The following is a 19,976-nucleotide window of genomic DNA, read 5'->3' as shown; positions in this document are numbered from 1 at the left end:
GTAATAGACACTCAGAGAAAAGAACTATTCAGAACACCACGCTAAGTTCTGGGCAAAAGTGAAAGATTTAGAGCCTCCGGCAAACCCTATTTTCTGGCTCTATTAAAAATTAAATCCTCAAAGTCCTCCGGCTTTGCTACGACACGCCCTCACGAAGAAGGGGGGATTGACTGGTTTGTCAGGCAGCTCGCTTTAAAAAAGCCAAATTTAGTTTTGATGGGCCGTGTAAGCCGCAGCGGGGTGGGCTGCAGGAAGCAGCCGCAAATACAAGCTTCGGCTGCCTTGGGGCTACCCCTGCTGCACAGTACCCGCTCCCCCCCCCCTCGACTTGCAGTCCTCCCGCGTCGTACACAGGAGCGGCGTCCCTTTGTAAGGGGGGAACACCGACCGAGACATTTAGCCAAACCACAGCCTGCAGCCCCGCTGAAAGAAGAACCCGTTGGTGTTATCTCTCGTTCACGGCAGCAGCTGGGATCCCCTCCGTACCCACCAAGCGCCCTCCTCTCCCCGCAGGGCACCCGGCCGCCGCACTGCTCGAGGGACCGTCCCTCCCGCAGCCTCTGAGGCACCTGAGGGAAGGACCCCAACCCCGCCCGGCTCCGAACCCGCGGGCTGGCGGCTCGCCGGCCGCTCTCCGCCCCGCTCGGCAGCCGCGGGGCCCGGGCGTGTAGCGGCGCGGAGGGGGCGGGGACCGAGTCGCTTCTCCAGCCGGGTGAGGGAGCTGCGGCGGCGGCGGCGGGAGCCCGGCCGGAGGAGCGGCAGCGGCGGCGGCCCGCGCTGCAGGTACCGAGGGAGAGCGGGGCGGCCGCGGAGAGCCTGCCCGCCTCCGCCCGGCGGGGACGGGGGGGACTGTCCCGCACACACGCTCCGGCAGGGCCGCCGGTGCGGGCGCTGGGAGCGCAGCCGCGGCCCGCGCTGCCCGGAGGCGAAGCGGGAGGGGACGCGCCCGGGGCTACGCGTTCCCGCAAGGCGGGCGGGCGGGCGACCGGCCCCGGCCGGCCCCCGCCTCGCCGCCTCCAAAACTTGCCGTGCTGGCGGCGGCCGGGGCGGGAAGGCCTGGCTCCGCGCTGCGGTGAGCCTGCCGCCGCCCGAGGCGGAGCGGAGCGGGACAAGCTGCCGCCGCCGGCTCCCCTCACAGCCCGCCGAGGAAGCGAGGGAACGGGTCGCCGGGCGGTTCCACTTTCTGGCGTTAAAGCCGAGCCCTGCCCGCCGCCGCCGCGGGGTGACTGACTGACTGACTGACGGGAGGCGGGGCGGGGGTGACTGACGGACGTGGGGCGGGGCTGATTGGCTGGGCTGGGCAAGGCGGGGCGGGGCGGTTGGTTGGCGGGAGCCGTCTGTGAGAAGTGGCGGGCGGCGTGTGGCGGCGTAAACTCGGCGGCTGCCGCCGCCATCCCGCCGGGCTAACCGGGCGGTCGGTCTGTCTGTCTGTCGGTCTGTCGGAGCGCGTTGTAACGAGGTGCCGTTTGCCCGAGCTCATGAAGCCGCGCACGCGCCAGCGCCGCCCTCCTCTCGCCTGACTCCCTTGATGGGCTTTTCTGAGTGAAAAAATAAAGTTTTCCGGCTGGCTCGTGTCTTTACCGGAAAGCCTGGCTTTTTGTAACCGCTTTACCTCACCGGCCCGCCTTGTAGGCGCAACATGGTGCTGAGCGCGGATCAGGTGAACCTCATCGGGCAGGTGTTCGAGTCCTACGTGCTGGAGCACCACAGGGACGACATCCTGGGCATCCTGAGGGAGGCCGACAGTGAGGCGCACTATCCCATCGTCGTCGACGCCTTGACGCTCTTTGAGACCAACATGGAGATCGGGGAGTATTTCAACGCTTTCCCCAGCGAGGTCCTCCCGATTTTCGACAGCGCGCTGCGCCGGGCCGCCCTGGCAGCGCTGCAGGCCGCCACCGCCGCCTCTCCACAGCTCAGCGTGAAGCAGAACCTCCACGTCAGGGTCTCAGGTGAGCGGCGGGGCGGGGGCGGCAGTGAGGCACCCCTGGGGAATCTCCCAGTCAGCGTGGCCAAATTTCCTTACTCTGTGCCAAACTGTTGGAGCGTCATGGGAAGAAGCAAGTTTAATTCTTGCCGCTTCAGTGTTTGAACCAATAGCGAATGGCTGGCGTTTATTAAACAGAAAAGAACACGTGCAAGTACATGTGGTTGCGTAGACCAACCTGGAAAAAAGCTGTGGCCATCCGTGATGGTGTGCGTGGCATGGTTGGCATTTGTTGCTGGGTCAGGACTTACACCGAAGCCTTTCCGTGGGGAAAAGACTCCTCAAATCAGCAGTTGGTCTCATGTTATTTTTCTTGTTAGTCAGGTCTAAAGAAAAAAAAAGAGTTTTAGGGGAAGGTACGTAGTTCATAGATTTTCTTGCAGGTTGACTTCCTTACCGTGTCAGTTGGCTCACGGTCTTTGTTGGCTCCAGCCATCTCCCAGAAGAGGCAAAGTCTACATTTTTAATTGTCTTGTAACAATTTAATCTGAATTTTTCAAATTTTATGCTTAACTAATTGTTATAAAATTACTTGTTACAAAATTGGAACAAACTATTGGAAGGCATGATTGTTAATAGAGGATTTTGTCCTTTTTTTCACTACAAGTTGATATGCCATTATTCCTTATCACTATGAAATTTTTAGTAGCTTTGGGGTGTGGTAAGTGTGGAGTGCAGGTTCTGGGGTTAAAATGCCTATTTTGCTTGTTGTGGGGAACTGGGGTCAGTGGTGGCACAGTCCCTTCTGGTCCTTTCTGATTGTAACTATTAGCAGCTGTCTAGTCTGCAAAGCCAGGAGCTGGTGACCTGTGTTTCCCTCCTCTGCCCCATGCTGGAGTGGTTTATGATCATTCAGTGTTTTGGCAGCTTGAACTTGGATGAATCCCAATTGTTAAATAGACCTGTTTTTCACACCAGTAAATTTCATTAAAACTATTGTCATTAGAACACATACATCAGAAATATAATTAGCCTGTGGCTTTCAAAATGCTATTCTGTCAAGGTTTTCAAGGGGAGGGGGGGAAAGCTTGCTACCTGTTTAGGTGTTGTGATGTTTGTATCCAACTGCTGAGTATGTGGTGTAGAAGGATGGCCTCTGTGTGGTACTAAAATTTGAAATGTCTGGCATCTCCCTGTACCTATAGAAGTAGGAGTGAATTAAAACTTTTTCCCCAGTGTTCTAGGATGCATTTCCCCCCATGCATTTGCATCAATCACAGCTTCAGCATGAGAACAGGGTTATTTTTATTCCAAGTATGATTATTTTATAAGCTACCAGGAGGTGCTAGAAGGAGTAAAGCAAGGGGTAGATGTTTGCCACGTGAGTAGCTGCGTCTTTCAGACATTCCTGCTCCTATTATCAGCCTATTGCTGGAGCTTACCATTCCTCCCACAGTGATGTTTTGTCTGAATATTCTCTAATCAACGTCAGGCAAAATTAGCCACATTTGATCAAATAGTTTTAATAACTTACAAAAGCAAGTCTGATCATTGATGGAAGAAGTTAGTTGTCAGACTCACAGATTACTCCATCACTAAACTGGAGGGAAGCTGATGAAGAGCAGGGGGTGGTTATCCTCATGTGGTCCAGCTGGATCAAAACATCTGTCCGTGTAGTTTGGTTTATGTTCTGTACCACCAAAAGGGTGGCTACTGAAGAAACAAAAAACGATAAGCTAAATGATCTGCAGGGTTTTTTCCACCCACATTTTCCCATGATACTGTTACCTTTTAAGTGAATACTGGGTTCTGATTGTCTTCAGGATTCTCATCTTGGAGTGCCGCTTCCCATTCCCACATCAAATGGGAATGAGGAGGAGGTGTACTCTTCTCTGTGGGAGTGGCAGGCAACTGCCTGGAGTGGGGCCGAGGGAATCTGCATGTCAGGCTTGGACTGAAGTGAGGAAAAGTGGTTTTGCTTATGCTAGGTATAAGAATGTAATCTTGGCACGCTCATACCAATATAGACAGGGCATCTAAGGAGTTCAAAGAAGGATTCAGGGAGCATGAATATGCAGTGATTAATAATGGGTGATTACCCCAAGTTCACTGAAGAAAGTAAGAGATGAAGTTCTTTATCTGAATTGTAGCATTGTAGGAATTTGATTGTATAACTTCTCCTTTTGCTACAAATCCATTAAGATTTTTTCTTACTTCCCATTAGCCTGAGCACTGCTGTGTCTGTTACTGATGGCCAAGCTGCTTCTAATAGTTCAGTTTTACACATTATTACTAATACAGTAAAGCTGATTCAAAGAGGCGCATACTCAGTTAAAGCGTTTGTCAAGCAGTCTAATATGATCAGAGTGAAGGCTCTTTTTTCCCTGTCCGGACTCGTCTCGTCAATATTCACAGAGATGATCATATCATACATACATTCTGACAACAGTGCTGCAGCTCTCTCTAGTGTAAGATGTGTTGTATTTTGCAAAGGTTGTTGAGCTGCACCAATACTGAGCTGGGAAACAAAGATGCCCAAAAAGTTGGAAAAATAATGGATTTTATCTTTTTTTTTTTTTTTTTTTTTTTTGCCTGAACTGAATAGAAATGCAAATCTGTGGGAGAAAAAGAATTTTCAACAGGTTTGATAGAAAATGTAAATAGCTTTGTTACAGTCAACCAGAAAAATTTGTTTGCAGTTCTACATAATACTTTATTTTGTTTCCAGATTATTTAATTCCTTCCTACTTTATTTTTTTTACTTTATCCTTTTACCTTTTAAAATTACCTTAATATTTTAAAATATTTTCTTTAAACAAAAGCAAAAGATCAAACACTTTGCTTAAAAGCATTAAAACAGAATGTTTCAGCATGTGTGAAATAAAGCATTTGGTTTTGAAAACACTGAAATAAATATATGATGTCTTTTTTTTAGCAGCCAAAGCTACTAAGAGGATTTGACCTAAATGCACAAATAGTTTTCATCCCCTTAGAAACATCATTTTCCAGCAGATTTATTATTTTACATCTCTGTTTCCTAGCTCTGTTTTGGAAGTAAAGCTAAGAAATTATTTTACGAGCAGGTAATCTCTTTTTAAGTTGATTATTAGTATGTTTATAAAGACTTTGTCGGCTCTTGAAGTAAATTAATCTTGTTGAGGATTTCAGCCCCTGTGGTGCTAAGTGATGGCCACACTGGTGAACGCTGGAGTGGAATCAGTACACCACAGAACTGGCTGTCAGGGTGGAATTAAAGGAGAGCAAATGTCACGAAAATGTTCTGTCACTATTCATTTGAACATAAAAGTGAATTTGCTTTGGTTGTGTTCATAGCCCCTTTATATTCTTTTTATGCCGTCTTCCTTGTGCTTGAAGTTTACTGGTAGGCGATGTGGATTTAAGGTCAAATGCTCACAGACTATGAATTTTAAATTTGCTTAGACTTGAGAATTCACACAAGATTAGGAGTTACACTTGTTTAGCTGTGGGAATAACATAGAACCACAATTAAGTAGCAAAACTAAAATTTTGTAATTCAGATAAACCAATTGCAGAATAAATAGCATTTGCCAAAAGATCATTTGAATTAATAAATAGATCTGAGAACATCAGGATCTATTTCCATGAAAGGAAAGTGTTCATGACTATTCAGCCCTTGGCAAGGGTAGGAGAGTAAAATGGCTACATTTTCTTTTAGGGCTCAGTGTCTGATGATTTTCACTATTTGAGGCCAGTGAATCAGATTTATGGTACAACAGATGAACTGTTGAATCACATTTATGAAACAGTAATAACAATGGCTACTGTTAATATGTCTGGCATTTTTTCTAATCTTTCTGTTTAACTGCATTGTAGGTCCATGTTTTATATGCATAGCCTTATGCCACACATATTTTTGTTTAACAGGTTTGCCTGTTTGCCCAGAGCTGACTCGAGAGCACATTCCTAAAACCAGGGATGTGGGTCACTTTTTGTCTGTTACTGGAACTGTCATACGTACCAGTTTGGTGAAAGTTTTGGAGTTTGAACGGAGTTACATCTGCAATAAGTGCAAGCATGTGTTTGTGGTCAAGGCTGACTTTGAACAGTACTATGCATTCTGTCGTCCATCAGCCTGTCTTAATGAAGAAGGCTGCAACTCAACCAAGTTCACGTGTCTCTCTGGAACAACCTCTTCTCCTGCGTGCTGTAGAGACTACCAAGAAATAAAAATTCAGGAACAGGTAAAAAAAAAAACAAAGAGGAGAAAAAGGGGAAGGTATTAAGGTATAGCTGTTCCAAGTACTAAAGAAGGCATTTGGGGGTTTAATTTCCTGCTGGAATAAGGTAACTGCTAATTTTAGTGAGACTGTTCATGCATACGTCAGAATTAAGTTTATCCCATTTTCATTGATAAGTTTTAAATGCCAAGATAAGTGGAAAAGTTTTATAGATTCTACTGTTGTTTAAAACAAATGCCTGAGAAGACTAAAACAAGCCAGACACCCTGTTAGTCAGAGATTTCCAGTCAAAGAGTTAAAAATTTAGGCACATGTTGACTTGATTTCCACTATTAGGTAACTCCATTCAATATTGTACAAAACACTTGGGGTCAGTGCACAGATGAAACTCCCGTGTTGGATCCTTACAATACCAAGTGTGCATTGTTTCTCTAAGCACTTAACTGTACGTGATGCTGATGTTCAACACTGCTTCTAAGGACTAAAGCTAGCCCAGTGGTGGCCAAGGCCAGGTGTAGCAGTGCAGTATGGTCAATACATGGTGTCTACAAATGTCTGTTCCCTTCAGTCAATATTGAATTCAACAATTGTTGAGTATGTGATCCTTACAGAATTTGCATTTGTTTTTTCTGAAGGTAACCCTGGGTGGAAGTACAGCTAAGCTGGAGGAGTAAGAAACAATTGGGCCTCTTTTTAGGTTAGCGCATAACTAAGACAAAACTGGCACAGGAAAATCTACACTGTATGAAAATTGAGAATAAGTAGGGTGTATTGCAGGCAATGTTTCTGTGTTTGTTTATATGTTCAGTGTCTTTTTAATAAATCTTTTCTAAGATATCCTCAGTTATTTCAGGGTTTTGATTTTATAAATTAAGAGGATGGTGGTGCCAATCTACGTACAAGATGTATGAAAACAGAAATGTATGATATTAGAAATGAAGCTCTTAAATGTTGCAGGTTCATATAATGACTGTTTCTGACATATGGTTTCTATAGGGTTTTTTTTTGTTTTACTGTGTGACACACAGATCTCTATGATGGGAAGGATTTTCAGCAGCATAAGCTTATTAAACACAGTAAAGTTAAACCAGGAATGAATTTCACTTGTGTTTCCTACTGAGCTCTGCAAATAACTGTATGTGCCACCAGTATTGACAGTGATGTGAACTGCCTGTGGCCATTTAGATAATACACAAGGGTAAATTAACCTTCCTAGGCACTAGAGAGTGAATAAATCTAGAATTCTAGCATGTATGACCTGTGCTGCAGAACGAAAAGGTACTTCTGATTGTTGTTCTTGTGCAGTGGATATTCTAAAAACTATTGTGAGCTTTAAGTGTAACGGAAAGATTGCTGGTTGGAAATAGACTGTGGCAAGATTGCATAGACTTTGCCCTGGAGAAAAGAAAAAGAATTACAGGAGTCACTGGCACATTTGTCAATATACATTTGTCTGGTTGTCTGTGAATTGTTTTTTTTTCCTGTTGTTGATTTAATCCTTGACACCTAGGTGTAAACTTATATGTCAACCTGTCAAATTATGGTTAAATACCAGAAAAATATAGAGAATAATCTTTCAGTTTATACTTCAGTGAAGGATTATCTAACCCATGGACATGCTTCAGTACCCAAAGTAAACTTTGCATATTGAAGAAGTATCTAAAAATAGCTCATATTATTAAAAAAAATTCAGCTTTTTCAAATGACCTCTTTTAGTGAGCTTTCTTCAGCAAGATATTGAAATCACACAGTACCTCCCAGGATGGAGCACCTTCAGCTAATTTAATACCCAATCCTGTTTCCATTAATATCAGCATTAAACTTCCATTATTAAGTTAGTGGCAGCAGTGGCATGCTCACTGTCTAAGTTTTGTAAGTAGCAGCAAGGACTGACCTCAGTTCCAGGAAACGAATGTAGATCCTTAAGCCAGAGCAGCTATAAATGGCTTTTGAAAGGTGCAGTTCTTAAGAAGTGCTTTTCCTTCCTGTCTCCTAGGTTCAAAGACTGTCTGTTGGAAGCATCCCTCGTTGCATGGTGGTTGTTCTGGAAGATGACTTAGTGGACAGTTGCAAGTCTGGTAAGGATACAGCATATATCACGTATGTTTGTACCACAAGCATTTTTGTTTTTCCATTTGAGATGAATCTTTGCCAAGTAAGCTGTCAGGGCTGAGGGCTTGTTAAATGAGATATGTTCATCTGTCACATTGCTGTTTCAACTTGGATGTTAGCATGGCAGTTGAGGACTATTCTAGAAAATGTCATACATTCTCATGTTACATGTTGACTGTTTGACAGATCAGTTTCAATAAGTAAGGTGTTGTGACATACAGAAAGTATATTAAATCTTGCTAGTGTGGGAACACCAAACCTCCTGGGGAAATTGGTCCACACTACCACACAGCGTGTAGTGCCTCTCTGAAGGTTCAGAGAGCTAGGTAACCTGACCTCCTATCTAAAGAGAGCTGCAGGTGGAAAACCTACTTGGCATTCAGAAAGGAAGCTAATTGGCAGGAGGATATATGAAGAATGGACTAAAAATTCTCAGATAGGCACATCTCCACAAGAAATTAATTTCTGGTTGTACTTTCTGAGAAGAACGCTATAGCCAGAATGTTAATGAGTGATTCTGGAATTCATCACAAAAGTTATCAGAAGTCAAATAAGTTTTGACTAAATTTTTTGTATAGCAAATCTAATTGAAAGAAGAGCTTCTACACTTTACTGTCAATTCCTCTTGTCTAAAAGAGGAAACAAGCAGAGGTATACCTTTAAGAATTCATTTACCTTAAACAGAAGTAGAAAGACATAGCAACTTCCTACCATAGACATAAGCAATCTACTTAATGTTTGTTTTAGACTTCCAGTAACTGCAGGAGGTTTGCTTTTTGTTGTTGGGTTTTTTAACCTTATTAACTGTAACACAGGATCTCAATTGCATTATTATGCATTACAGCTAACTGACACGTCTGCATATCTCAAGTCAGATGTTACTTGATTAATTTTTGTTGTTACCTGCAGGAGATGACATCACAGTGTATGGAGTGGTAATGCAGAGGTGGAAACCTTTCCATGAAGGTGCACGCTGTGACTTGGAGCTTGTTCTGAAAGCCAACTATGTTAAAGTAAACAATGAGCAGCTAGCAGGCGTTGCAACTGATGAAGAAGTCCGTAAGGAATTTGAAGACTTCTGGGAAAAGCATAGGAATGATCCATTAGCAGGTTAGTAGTTGAAAGCTTTTAAGTAGGACACATGAGTGGATAGAGATGAAATCAGGAGTGAGAGAATACAGTGACTGAAAACATTTTTCCCCCATTATTCTATCCCACCACTCATTCATCAAATAATATATTTTTTCCGGTACAGGAATATGAAATTCTTACTTTAATATTACTGGGGAAAAAGGTACCAAACATACTGCATTGATCTTCCTTCTTTTGAGCTTTCTAGTAAAATGTTTTGTGGAACATTCATTAACAAGAAATCATAGAATCATTTAGGTTGGAAAAGACCTTTAAGATCATTGAGTCCAACCATCAACCATGCCCACTAAACCATGTCCTGAAGTGCCTTGTCAATGCACTTTTTGAATACTTCCAGGGATGGTGACCCAACCACTTCCCTGGGCAGCCTGTTCCAATGCCTGACAACCCTTTCAGTAAAGAAATTTTTCCTAATATCCAATCTAAACCTCCCCTGCTGCAACTTCAGGCCATTTTCTCTCATCCTTTCTCTAGTTACTTGATAGAAGAGACCAGTACCCACCTCACTACAATCTCCTTTCAGGTAGTTGTAGAGAGCGATAAGGTCTCCCCTCAGCCTCCTTTTGTCCAGACTAAACAACCCCAGTTCCCTCAGCTGCTCCTCATAAGAGTTGTGCTCCAGGCCCCACACCAACTCAGTTGCCCTTCTCTGGACACGCTCCAGCACCTCCATTTCTTTCCTGTAGTGAGGGGCCCAAAACTGAACACAGGACTCGAGATGCAGCCTCACCAGTGCCCAGTACAGGGGGACGATCACCTCCCTGCTCCTGCTGGCCACACTATTTCTGATACAGGTCAGAATGCCGCTGGCTACCTGGGCACACTGCTGGCTCATATTCAGCCGACTGTCAACCAGCACCCCCAGGTCCTTTTCCACCGGGCAGCTTTCCAGCCGGTCTTCCCCAAGCCTGTAGCGCTGCATGGGGTTGTTGTGACCCAAGTGCAGGACCGGGCACTTGGCCTTGTAGAACCCCATACAATTGGCCTCAGCCCATTGATCCAGCCTGTTCAGATCCCTCTGTAGAGCCTCCCTACACTCGAGCAGATCAACCCTCCATCCCAACTTGATGTCATCTGCAGACTTGCTGAGGGTGCAACTTGATCCCCTCATCCAGATCATTGATAAAGATATTAAACAGAACTGGCCCCAATACTGAGCCCTGGGGAACACCACTTGTGACCCGCCGCCAACTGGATTTAACTCCATTCACCACAACCCTCTGGGCTCATCCATCCAGCCAGTTTTTTACCCAGCGAAGAGTACACTTGTCTAAGCCATGAGCCACCAGCTTCTCAAGGAGTATGCCATGAGAGACAGTGTCAAAGCCCTTGCTGAAGTCAAGGAAGATAACATCCACAGCCATTCCCTCATCCACTAGGCGGGTCACCTGGTCATAGAAGGAGATCAGGTTGGTCAAGCAGGACCTGCCTTTCATGAACCCATGCTGGCTGGGCCTGATCCCCTCGTTGTCCTGCACATGCCACGTGAGCGTACTCAAGATGAACCATTCCATAATCTTCCCTGATACCGAGGTCAGGCTGACAGGCCCGTAGTTCCCTGGATGCTCCCTCTGACCCTTCTTGCAAATGGGCATCACATTGACAAGCCTCCAGTTGTCCGAGACCTCCCCTGTTGACCAGGATTGCTGATAAATGATGGAGAGTGGCTTGGCAAGCTCCTCCACCAGCTCCCTCAGTACTCTTGGATGGATCCCATCTGGTCCCATAGACTTTTGAGTGTCCAGACAGCATAGTAGGTCACTAACTATTTCCTCCTGGATTATGGGGGCTATATTCTGCTCTCCATCCTTGCCTTCCAGCTCAGGGGGCAGAGTACCCCAAGGATAACTGGTCTCACTATTAAAGACTGAGGCAAAAGCAGCATTAAGTACCTCAGCCTTTTCCTCATCTCTGGTGGCAATGTTTCCCTCTGTATCCAATAAGGGATAGATATTCTCCTTGGCTCTCTTTTTATTGTTAACATATTTGTAAAAATGTTTTTTGTTGTCTCTTACAATAGTGGCCAGATTGAGTTCTAGCTGAGCTTTTGCCTTTCAAATTTCCTCTCTGCATGACCTAACAAGATCCCTGTACTCTTCCTGAGTTGCCTGCCCTTTCTTCCACAGATGGTAAACTCTCCTTTTTTTTCTTGAGTCCTAGCAAAAGCTCCTTGTTTAGCCAGGCTGGTCGTCTTCCTTGGCGGTTTGTCTTGTGGTGCATGGGAGTAGCCTGGTCCTGAGCCATTAAGATTTCCTTCTTGAAGAATGTTCAGCCTTCCTGGACCCCTTTGCCCTTCAGGACTGTCTCCCAAGGGATTCTCTCAACCAGTGTCCTGAAAAGGCCAAAGTTTGCCCTCCAGAAGTCCATAGTGGTGGTTTTGCTGACCACCTTCCTTGCCTCACCAAAAATTGAGAATTCTGTCATTTCATGGTCGCTAAGCCTGAGACAGCCTCCGACCATTACACCTCCCACCAGTCCTTCCCTGTTTGTAAACAGTAGGTGTAGCAAGGGTCACCTACCAGCTGCGTCACGAAGTTATCTTCCACACACTGCAGGAACCTCCTAGACTGCTTGCTCTCTGATGAGAAATAATATAAGTTATCAAGGAAAAAAAGAAAAGCATTTTATAATCAAGACAGAAGAAGCATACCTCTTAGAAGAAATAGTGCAGACCAGATCAGCTTTTAGTCAGCATAGTTGTTGACTCTGGGGCAAGGGATCTGACTCATTGTCTCTGCATCCCAAATTAAACTGTGACTCTTTACCACAGAGCTTAGCACATCTCATCTTTAACCAAACTCTTGGATGCCTAGACCCTTGATTTAGGTGCTGTGGAGCATCCTATCAAATATGGAGAGAGTCTCCCAATTCACAGTGGCTTCCAGAACAGCCACAGTGTTTAGTACAGTGGGTCCTAAACTTAACCATAGTCTGCAGTCAACCACCTAGGAATCAGCAGAGCTGTGTCTGGAACTCTGTCCCTCTCCATAATCTGAGTGCCTCCTCCTGAACCGTGTGGAAGCTCAATGGACTCTTCAGGATCTCTGTCACTGAACTGTCTCAAACTAACACTCTGTCTTTTAAAACCCTGAAAAGGGCTTAGTCTTTCTTCTTAAAAGACAAACAGGAGGAAGAGCAGGTGGGAATGTTGCCCATGTCAGCTTAAAAATTAGCATGCTCACATAAGAAATTGGAGATCTTGTCAATGACAAAGATCTTCAGAACTGCATTTCCTGGAAAGCAATTTAATTGCTACCCTCCTGCTGTTTGGAATGAGAACATTTCGTCCTTCTGCTGTTTGGAACAAGAACATTTCTTTGGACTCTGGTTAGAACTGTTCAGAAAGTAATTCAGGATCCTCTTTGAAGGTCCCTTTTAATCTTTCATTTTCAGGACAGTTTTTGGAAGCCTGCAGCGAGCAATGTGGTTTTATGCAATATTACGCATATATTGCCCATTCAGAATAAATAAATTAATATGAAGTGGCTACATGAAAATTGAGGTGGAAATTAGAAGGACCCTGACTGCCCAAGATGTCTGTTTCAGGCCGTTTGTCTGAATTTGAGTTGAAAATGAAGGCAGAGATCAAATTTGACTAAGGAGTGTAAGGTATAGGCCATTTCACAACAGGATGTGTGTACATGTACTGTTTTTCAAGAGATAATGGTAGCTATTACTGCATTTTATGTCAGTCAATTCCTGATGCTGTGTATTCAGTGTTCTGAGAAAGTCTACCATGGTAGGCCTCTGAGAGAACTTATGCAGGTGACTTTATTTTTTCTGGATACTATCTAGGAAGAAGCAGAACTGCTGAGCTGCTCAGCACTGACAAGGCAAATGAATCTGAAGTCAAATAGATGCAACTGTGGAGTTAAGTCTTGAGTTATGCTATGGCTGACCGAGTTTTTAAAATTTCATTTCTGGACAAAGATGTGTTAATTCCCTCAGAAGACCTCCACAAGAAACACATATGCCTCAAGTCATCTATTAGGTGCCTACACATTTTCCCAGTAGCATGCACTTGCATCTAAATTTAAAACATGAAGTTAAGAACTCAAACTTGGTCACTCCCTAGGTTTTTATTCCCTAGCAATGGGACTAATGTATGGCATTAAACCTGTGATCCCTTATGTGCTGTTAAGTGTCAGAATCTCAAAAGTACAGAATTAATTTTGTTACACATCTTCCAAGCCAGCAACTTTATCATAACAGATTGAAATATTCTGTTGCTGGAAAGAGACTATGCTAGGGAGGAGGAGAGGGACCTTTGACACAGAAGGGTCAAAGGAGAAGGAGATCTAAGACAACAATGAGAAAAGGAGCCATGCTATGGGTGCACAGGTTTAGGGCAAAATACTTCAAGTATCTATGAATCTATCTATCTCAGTTTTCTTAAATGTACAACACACCAGTTTTCAAGGGGGTATTTTGACGTCTGGAAACTTTTATTCTTCATAGCCCCACACTTTTATCTGTGAAACAAAAGAATTTGCATGATGGAATGTCCTTAGTGCCTTTTCTCATGATATCCAGACCATACATTCCTTAAATTGCAATAGGAGTGGCTTTGCTGCTTGTGACCCTGGAAGACTTAACTTCCTCCTCATGAAGGAAGTTTGGTTCAAACAACTGCTTCGGGTCCCATTTAAGAAATAAAATAATAATAATAAAATCTCCTCCCTGCCCTGTTCCTCTTGTTCAGGAAGCAGACCCAAATTATTTGTGAGTGTACATAGGACTGTGAATGTAGGACAATTACTTGTCAGTGTACATAGCACTTCAAGTGTACATAGGAGTCCATGGCAAACCAAGTTTTACTCTTAGGGCGGTGCTGAGTGCCATTTTTTGCTCCTGTTCTAGGGAGGAATGAAATTTTGGCTAGCTTATGTCCTCAAGTTTTTGGATTGTACCTGGTGAAGCTGGCTGTAGCCATGGTGCTTGCTGGCGGTGTACAGAGGACTGATGCTACTGGAACTCGAATCAGAGGTTAGTATTGTTTCTAATAGTATCATATCCTTTCTAACGGTTGTTCCCATCCCTGTCTTCGCCTGCATCCCTCCCTCCTCCAAAATATAATCAGTAAGGTTTTGGAAGCATAATCATCACATTTTCTTGAGTGAGAGCAATTTTTGATCAATGCTGAGTATTATTCCAGAATCTCAGACAAATAAAGTGGGTGTCTAGACTTCCTCTTTTTAATTTTTCCTAAATAAAACCCAGCAAAAAGCAGGCGTTCAGGATTCCATTAGGTAGAATATTAAAGGCAGTTGTTTTAGATAAAACATAAACTCACTTTTTATTGTATAAGTGATGTTTTGAAATGATTTCTAGTAGAATATTCCCAGCAGTATTTGGCACCAAAGGATGGAATATTAATGTTTCCTTAATGTGGATCACTATAGTACACTGAAAGGAAAAATTAAAGGATTCATTTTACTTCCTATTGCCAGACTTTTCCATCTGTGATTGTCAGCACATCTCACTTAGTTCTGTTACTGTAAGTTATCTGCCTGCTGATTCTCCTTCTGTTGTTATTAGATGGCAAATATGCCATGTGCCAGGTGGTACACAGGTCATAATCTATGTAGGTCATAATAATTCTAAAATAGTATGTCTGTATATACAAATACAGGATTTTCTTAATGCTCCAGCAGCTAAACAAAGTTATAGACTTTATATTTGAATTGAAGTTGTATTTTGTAGAAGATAATTAAATCATTTTAGAGCACTTCAGTGAGATCACAGTAGCCAAATTATTTACTTCAATAATTCATTGTTTTGAAATTACTAAGTTGTGTAACTTTTGGCAGTGTAGCAGAATTAGGAAAAACAACCTGCTGATTTTATTAGTCCTTTTTGCAATAGTTTAAGTAACTGAAGAGTAGAATGACGACTAAACCCTGGTATCCTTTTGTTTCATGTTTGAGAGTGAGTTCAGTCTGAGAAATGAATATTCTAAAATGTATGAACTCACATTATAAGAAGTACGTCAAATACCTGCTAATAATTTTAAAATATTTCATTGTAAATATTTGGTTTGGGTGCAGCAATATGACTAGATGCTTTTATTAAACAATATATTTATCACACCCAATAAATAGTGCAGTCATAAACAGAATTACATATTGTAACGTATATGTAGTGCTAAATGTTAGGCGAATAATGAGAGGTATTATTTAATTCTGAGCATTTTGTGTATAGCTTTCTCTGTGTATGAAACATCTACTCCTACATCAATGTTTTACCCCAAGGTGAATCGCATCTTCTGTTGGTTGGAGACCCAGGTACGGGGAAATCTCAGTTTCTCAAGTATGCAGTAAAGATCATACCACGCTCTGTGCTTACTGCAGGAATTGGATCTACAAGTGCAGGTATGTGCTGCTTCTTCAGCTGGAACATGACTTTTTCCACTCGAGTATGTTTATATGGAGGCTTTCTACATACATCAACATATGTGCGCGGGTTGTTAGGAGCACAGCTGAAGCAAGAACTGCTGTGGAGGCATATGAGGCTTGACGTGACTCTCTGCAGAAGGGCAGTCCTGCCCTTTCTGTATCAGCAGAGCAGTGTGATGAGCTTCTAACAGGGAACCTTAAAAGCCTCATCCAGAGGCACCTCTCACTGCTTTGCTAGAAGAGGATGATCTGGACCTGTATTTTTAGTGTTCTTCCCAGCTATGACAAATATGATATCTTTCCAGAGCTCACACTGTGTGATGGGCTAGCATCATTTGGTTTCTCCTGAACAGACACTCTCCTCTCTTCTGTTCTTTTATATATTCTGGCTGGGTGCCAGTTTGATTTCTGCTTACTTTCTGGAAATTCACCCTTGTGCTGAGGAATTATTTCTGACTCATAAAGATGGTTTCAAGATGGTTTCAGAGAGCAAGTTGCTTTTTGGTTTTGGGGTTTTTGTGTGTGTGTGTGTGTTAAATTTAGGTATGTCCCAGGTGGGTCTGAATGCCCAGGTATCTTGAAAAATTCTTCTGGGAACAATGTGCAGGGTCAGATTACCTCTGTAAATGACTTTATTTGAGCAAATGACTATTTTATTAGTATATTTAAAATCATGAAATAATTAGGGACAAACCCTAGTGTTTCAGCTGGCATGTGTAACGAGTGTTTCTCAGGTAGTGCTGGTTTCATTTTATGTCTGGGAAACAGCATTATTTAAATATGGGAAAACCAGAGAATAAATCTTTCCCAGTTCTGTAGCTATGTGTACATGTGTATAGTGGGTCTTCTATAGCTGTGGAAGTGGAACATGATGTTGAACATACACACTCTTAGGTACAGGGGACTTGTTATGAAACATGTATGCCTCTGGTTTTCCATTCAAACTGTTGACAAATAGGTCTGGAGAGACGCCAGAGAGAACATTTTGGCTCAGCATAACCTTTTCTCCGCCTTTTGTTCTGTGTTAAGAACGGAGAACAGGCTGGATAATTTAAGTTTTGCTAGGGGACTGACAGTGACCTGGAGTGAAATTTTGCCATGCATTTCAATGTGACTTTGCCCACTTTTGTCAGTAGTAATCTCCCTGTGTCAGCTGCTCTTGGCCTCTGCTGTTGCCTTCTTCACCACGTCTCACTCCTGTGCTTCATTTTCCAAATGATCTAGTTTCCAGCTCAGCCATGATAGCTAGGTTCAAAGACACCTCCCTGAAAACCAATGTTGCAGTTTACAAGCTTACTGTGGTATGTGCGATAGAATCAGCTGTAATGATGTGTGGAGATGGAGTTTCATTTGGTGAAAGGATCATCTTGGGTCTTTAGATCATCTACATTTCACTTAAATATTGCTTGTATTTTAGAAAGCCTCTTGCTCTCCCAGCCACGCTCCCCTGAAATGTGACAGCAGGTGCACCAAATTTCCACCTTAAAATTCTTTAGAACCCTTATCACAAGTGAAACAAGCAAGAAATCTTATTAACCCTAGTTTAATTTCAAGGAACCTTTCCGCTGCTAGAGCTGCTGGACTAAAGCATGAATTTCTAGCCCAGGAGTCTGGATGTAGTTTGAATTATTTTGCCTTCCCTGTGCAGTGTCTTACTTATTAATATGTTTGTAACTGTACCTAACATCGCTTTTGTTAACTTGCTCTTCGTGCAGAAACTCCAAATGATGAGTTTAGAGAACTACTAAATTGCTTTACTTGCTTTACTTTCCTTGTCATAATTGCACACTTCAAATTACCAGTTCTGCTTTCTCATGAGAGTACTAATGCACATTTTTCCCTCCAGTGTACAAAGACTAAATCTGTAAATTCCACTTTCAACTGGTTTCTTACTTTAGATAAAAAGCAGTCTGGATTGCAGTTTAATTGCTGGCCCTGGGACTACAGCCCACATAGGCCAAAAGACACACCTGAGATTTGGTAAACCCTGGAGAAGTGCTAAAAGCTGTCTTACATTTGGATTCCTCTTTTAGAGAAAACTGCTGATAGCTGACCAAACTTTGGTGAGATTTTGTGCATTAACACATCTTGTACCCTTTACCCATCCAGTACTGTTTTAGTACATGAGCTATTTATCAACCACAGAATTAGAAATCTGCTTCCGAAACTGTCTAATCATATCACTTTTCCCTGGTTTTCTGTACAAGCGTTTATTTGTACCAGGACAGCATATTAGATCATTAACATTCTCCTTGTGCCAAAATGCCCATTCTTTCCTGCTCTACCTTAGGTATCACGTGCTTTGAAATCTACTATGATCCTTTGGGGCCCTGCAGCGTCATGTGCCTGCTGCAGCCTGTTACTCCATCCAGACCTAACTGGAATTGCCACAGAATTTCAGAAAACAGCAACCTAACTCTGCACCTCAATTTGCTGTTGGGCCTCTGCTCCTTCAGTCAGGTTCCTGCATCCCCCAGTGCTTTTTAAACAAAGCCTGTGCTTCATCACATGTGTTTTGCCTGATTCAGAGAGCATGACCCAGGCTAACACCCTGCCTTCTTGTTCTAGTGAACTGGTATGGAAGACCCATCTTTTTTATCTCGCCAACAGGCTCAAGTTGCCTGCTTGCTGCAAACAGCCCTTACAAAAATGACCAATAATCTATTCTCTATTTTGGAAAAAAGAGAACTTTACCTCCACTCTCTGGATAGCGTTTCTGAGTTTATTAGGTTGCCTTTCTTGCGAATACTTAGTAGAAATTTTCTGTTGAGAGTTCTCTGCAAGTTTAGGACTTCTATGAGGAACTGAGGTTTGTTCCTCCCACAGCTCTTTAATGATTGGCAGCCAGAAGACCAGCCCACATTCAACAACTCAATGGCAAAAATTTATTTGACTGCTATAGGTTATTGTAGCAAAATTCTGAGTTGCTGCAGTCTTGAAGATTGGTAGTAAGGGTTACCTTTTTCAGTGGAGCTTTGTAGAGCCACTGGAGAGGTTAAATTTCACCAGTCTCCATTATGATGGAGCTGGAACCTTTTTGCCCCTTCAAACTCCGAGTGTCATAGTAATTCAGACTGAAGGTGATGCATGAATAAAGCACAATGACTGTAAGATGGACAGGTTTTTTTTCAAGTTAGACATAAAAAAAACCACCCATGGTTTTCATCTGTAACGTTACTTTGATCCATTTACCTTTTTCTACATGAGTAACCTCTGATAAGCATTATGACAATCTTCTAATGGAATCAAGTCTGTCTATCTGAGGTAAAAATACAGTGAGATGCATCACCAGTCCTGTCAATAAAATCTGTAGCATTCCCTTGCATCTTGGTAGTGCCTGCAAGTAGAGTTTCGTGGGAAGGTGAACTCATCTTTGACCTTGAAACTGTAATGCTGTGCTGTCTGCACTAGCTGTTTATATGTCATGTGTACAGCCCTGTTGTTTGAAAATTTTCAGAGGTCAGGGACAAGTCTTTACAGATGGCTTGTGTGCCCTGTATCTTTTAATACCACTAACTTTGTGCTGTGATATTGCCTGATGATCAGACCTGAAGCCTCTGGAGTACTGAAATTTGATTTCTCAAATTCCATGTCACTGGAATGTGATTTTGCTAGGAAATGTGATATTCAGAAGACAGTGTGTATGGACTGCTAAGATCTGGACAAAGTTGTAGAAGACCTGAGAGGCATCCAGTCTGTCAAAAAGCATAGGAAGACCATTTCTCTTGCAAAGATCATGAGGTACTCTCGTGAGGCATGGTTGTTCTCCAGTTTTCACCAAGCACAGCAGGGTTATTCTTTTTCCTGTAATTGGTGGGTCAGCTGTATCTAGGATGTGTTAGTGTATCAGGTAAGGTGGTGCCAAATTCTACCACGGCATCATGCTGTCCAGTCTAGCTTGAAGTCTATTGCACCCGAGTTCATGTGCACAGTTGACTTTTTTCCTCCTAAACAGAACAATAGATCTTCACTCTCTGATTTCTCTACATTAATTGCTTTGCTGGGTGACGCAGTTTTGCTGACTGTATTTTGTAGTTGATTCTGCAATAGCAGTAATACAGTTTGCTTCCATCGCTTTGTGGCATATGCTTCTAAGAAACCTTCATGCTACTGATGGTTACAGCTTGTACTTGATCATGTTTTCATTTAAATCTTCAATAGGTGCAAGGG

At 43.1% G+C, this 19,976-nt stretch overlaps 1 protein-coding gene across 2 annotated transcripts in view; it reads left to right on the top strand.

Moving 5' to 3' along the window:
- The first annotated feature begins 718 nt into the window (after nucleotides 1-718).
- MCM9 (minichromosome maintenance 9 homologous recombination repair factor) overlaps nucleotides 719-19,976 on the top strand; it is a 49,783-nt gene continuing 30,525 nt past the window's right edge. Inside the window, exons 1-7 of one of the 2 annotated variants that reach the window (XM_049818020.1) lie at nucleotides 719-783; nucleotides 1,633-1,952; nucleotides 5,834-6,150; nucleotides 8,144-8,225; nucleotides 9,169-9,369; nucleotides 14,272-14,397; nucleotides 15,663-15,782. In XM_049818020.1, coding sequence (XP_049673977.1) covers nucleotides 1,640-1,952; nucleotides 5,834-6,150; nucleotides 8,144-8,225; nucleotides 9,169-9,369; nucleotides 14,272-14,397; nucleotides 15,663-15,782 — 1,159 coding nt within the window. In that variant the 5' untranslated portion in view covers nucleotides 719-783; nucleotides 1,633-1,639. Of the gene's footprint in view, nucleotides 784-1,414; nucleotides 1,953-5,833; nucleotides 6,151-8,143; nucleotides 8,226-9,168; nucleotides 9,370-14,271; nucleotides 14,398-15,662; nucleotides 15,783-18,096; nucleotides 18,678-19,976 lie in introns of those variants that run through there. The other variant, XM_049818021.1, reaches the window with a different exon arrangement.

This window comes from Accipiter gentilis, chromosome 15 (assembly GCF_929443795.1).
Source record: "Accipiter gentilis chromosome 15, bAccGen1.1, whole genome shotgun sequence".
In the NCBI taxonomy this organism is placed as follows: Eukaryota; Metazoa; Chordata; class Aves; order Accipitriformes; family Accipitridae; genus Astur; species Astur gentilis.
The sequence above is the reverse complement of the archived record's forward strand: the minus strand, read 5'-3'. Positions and strand labels throughout refer to the sequence as shown.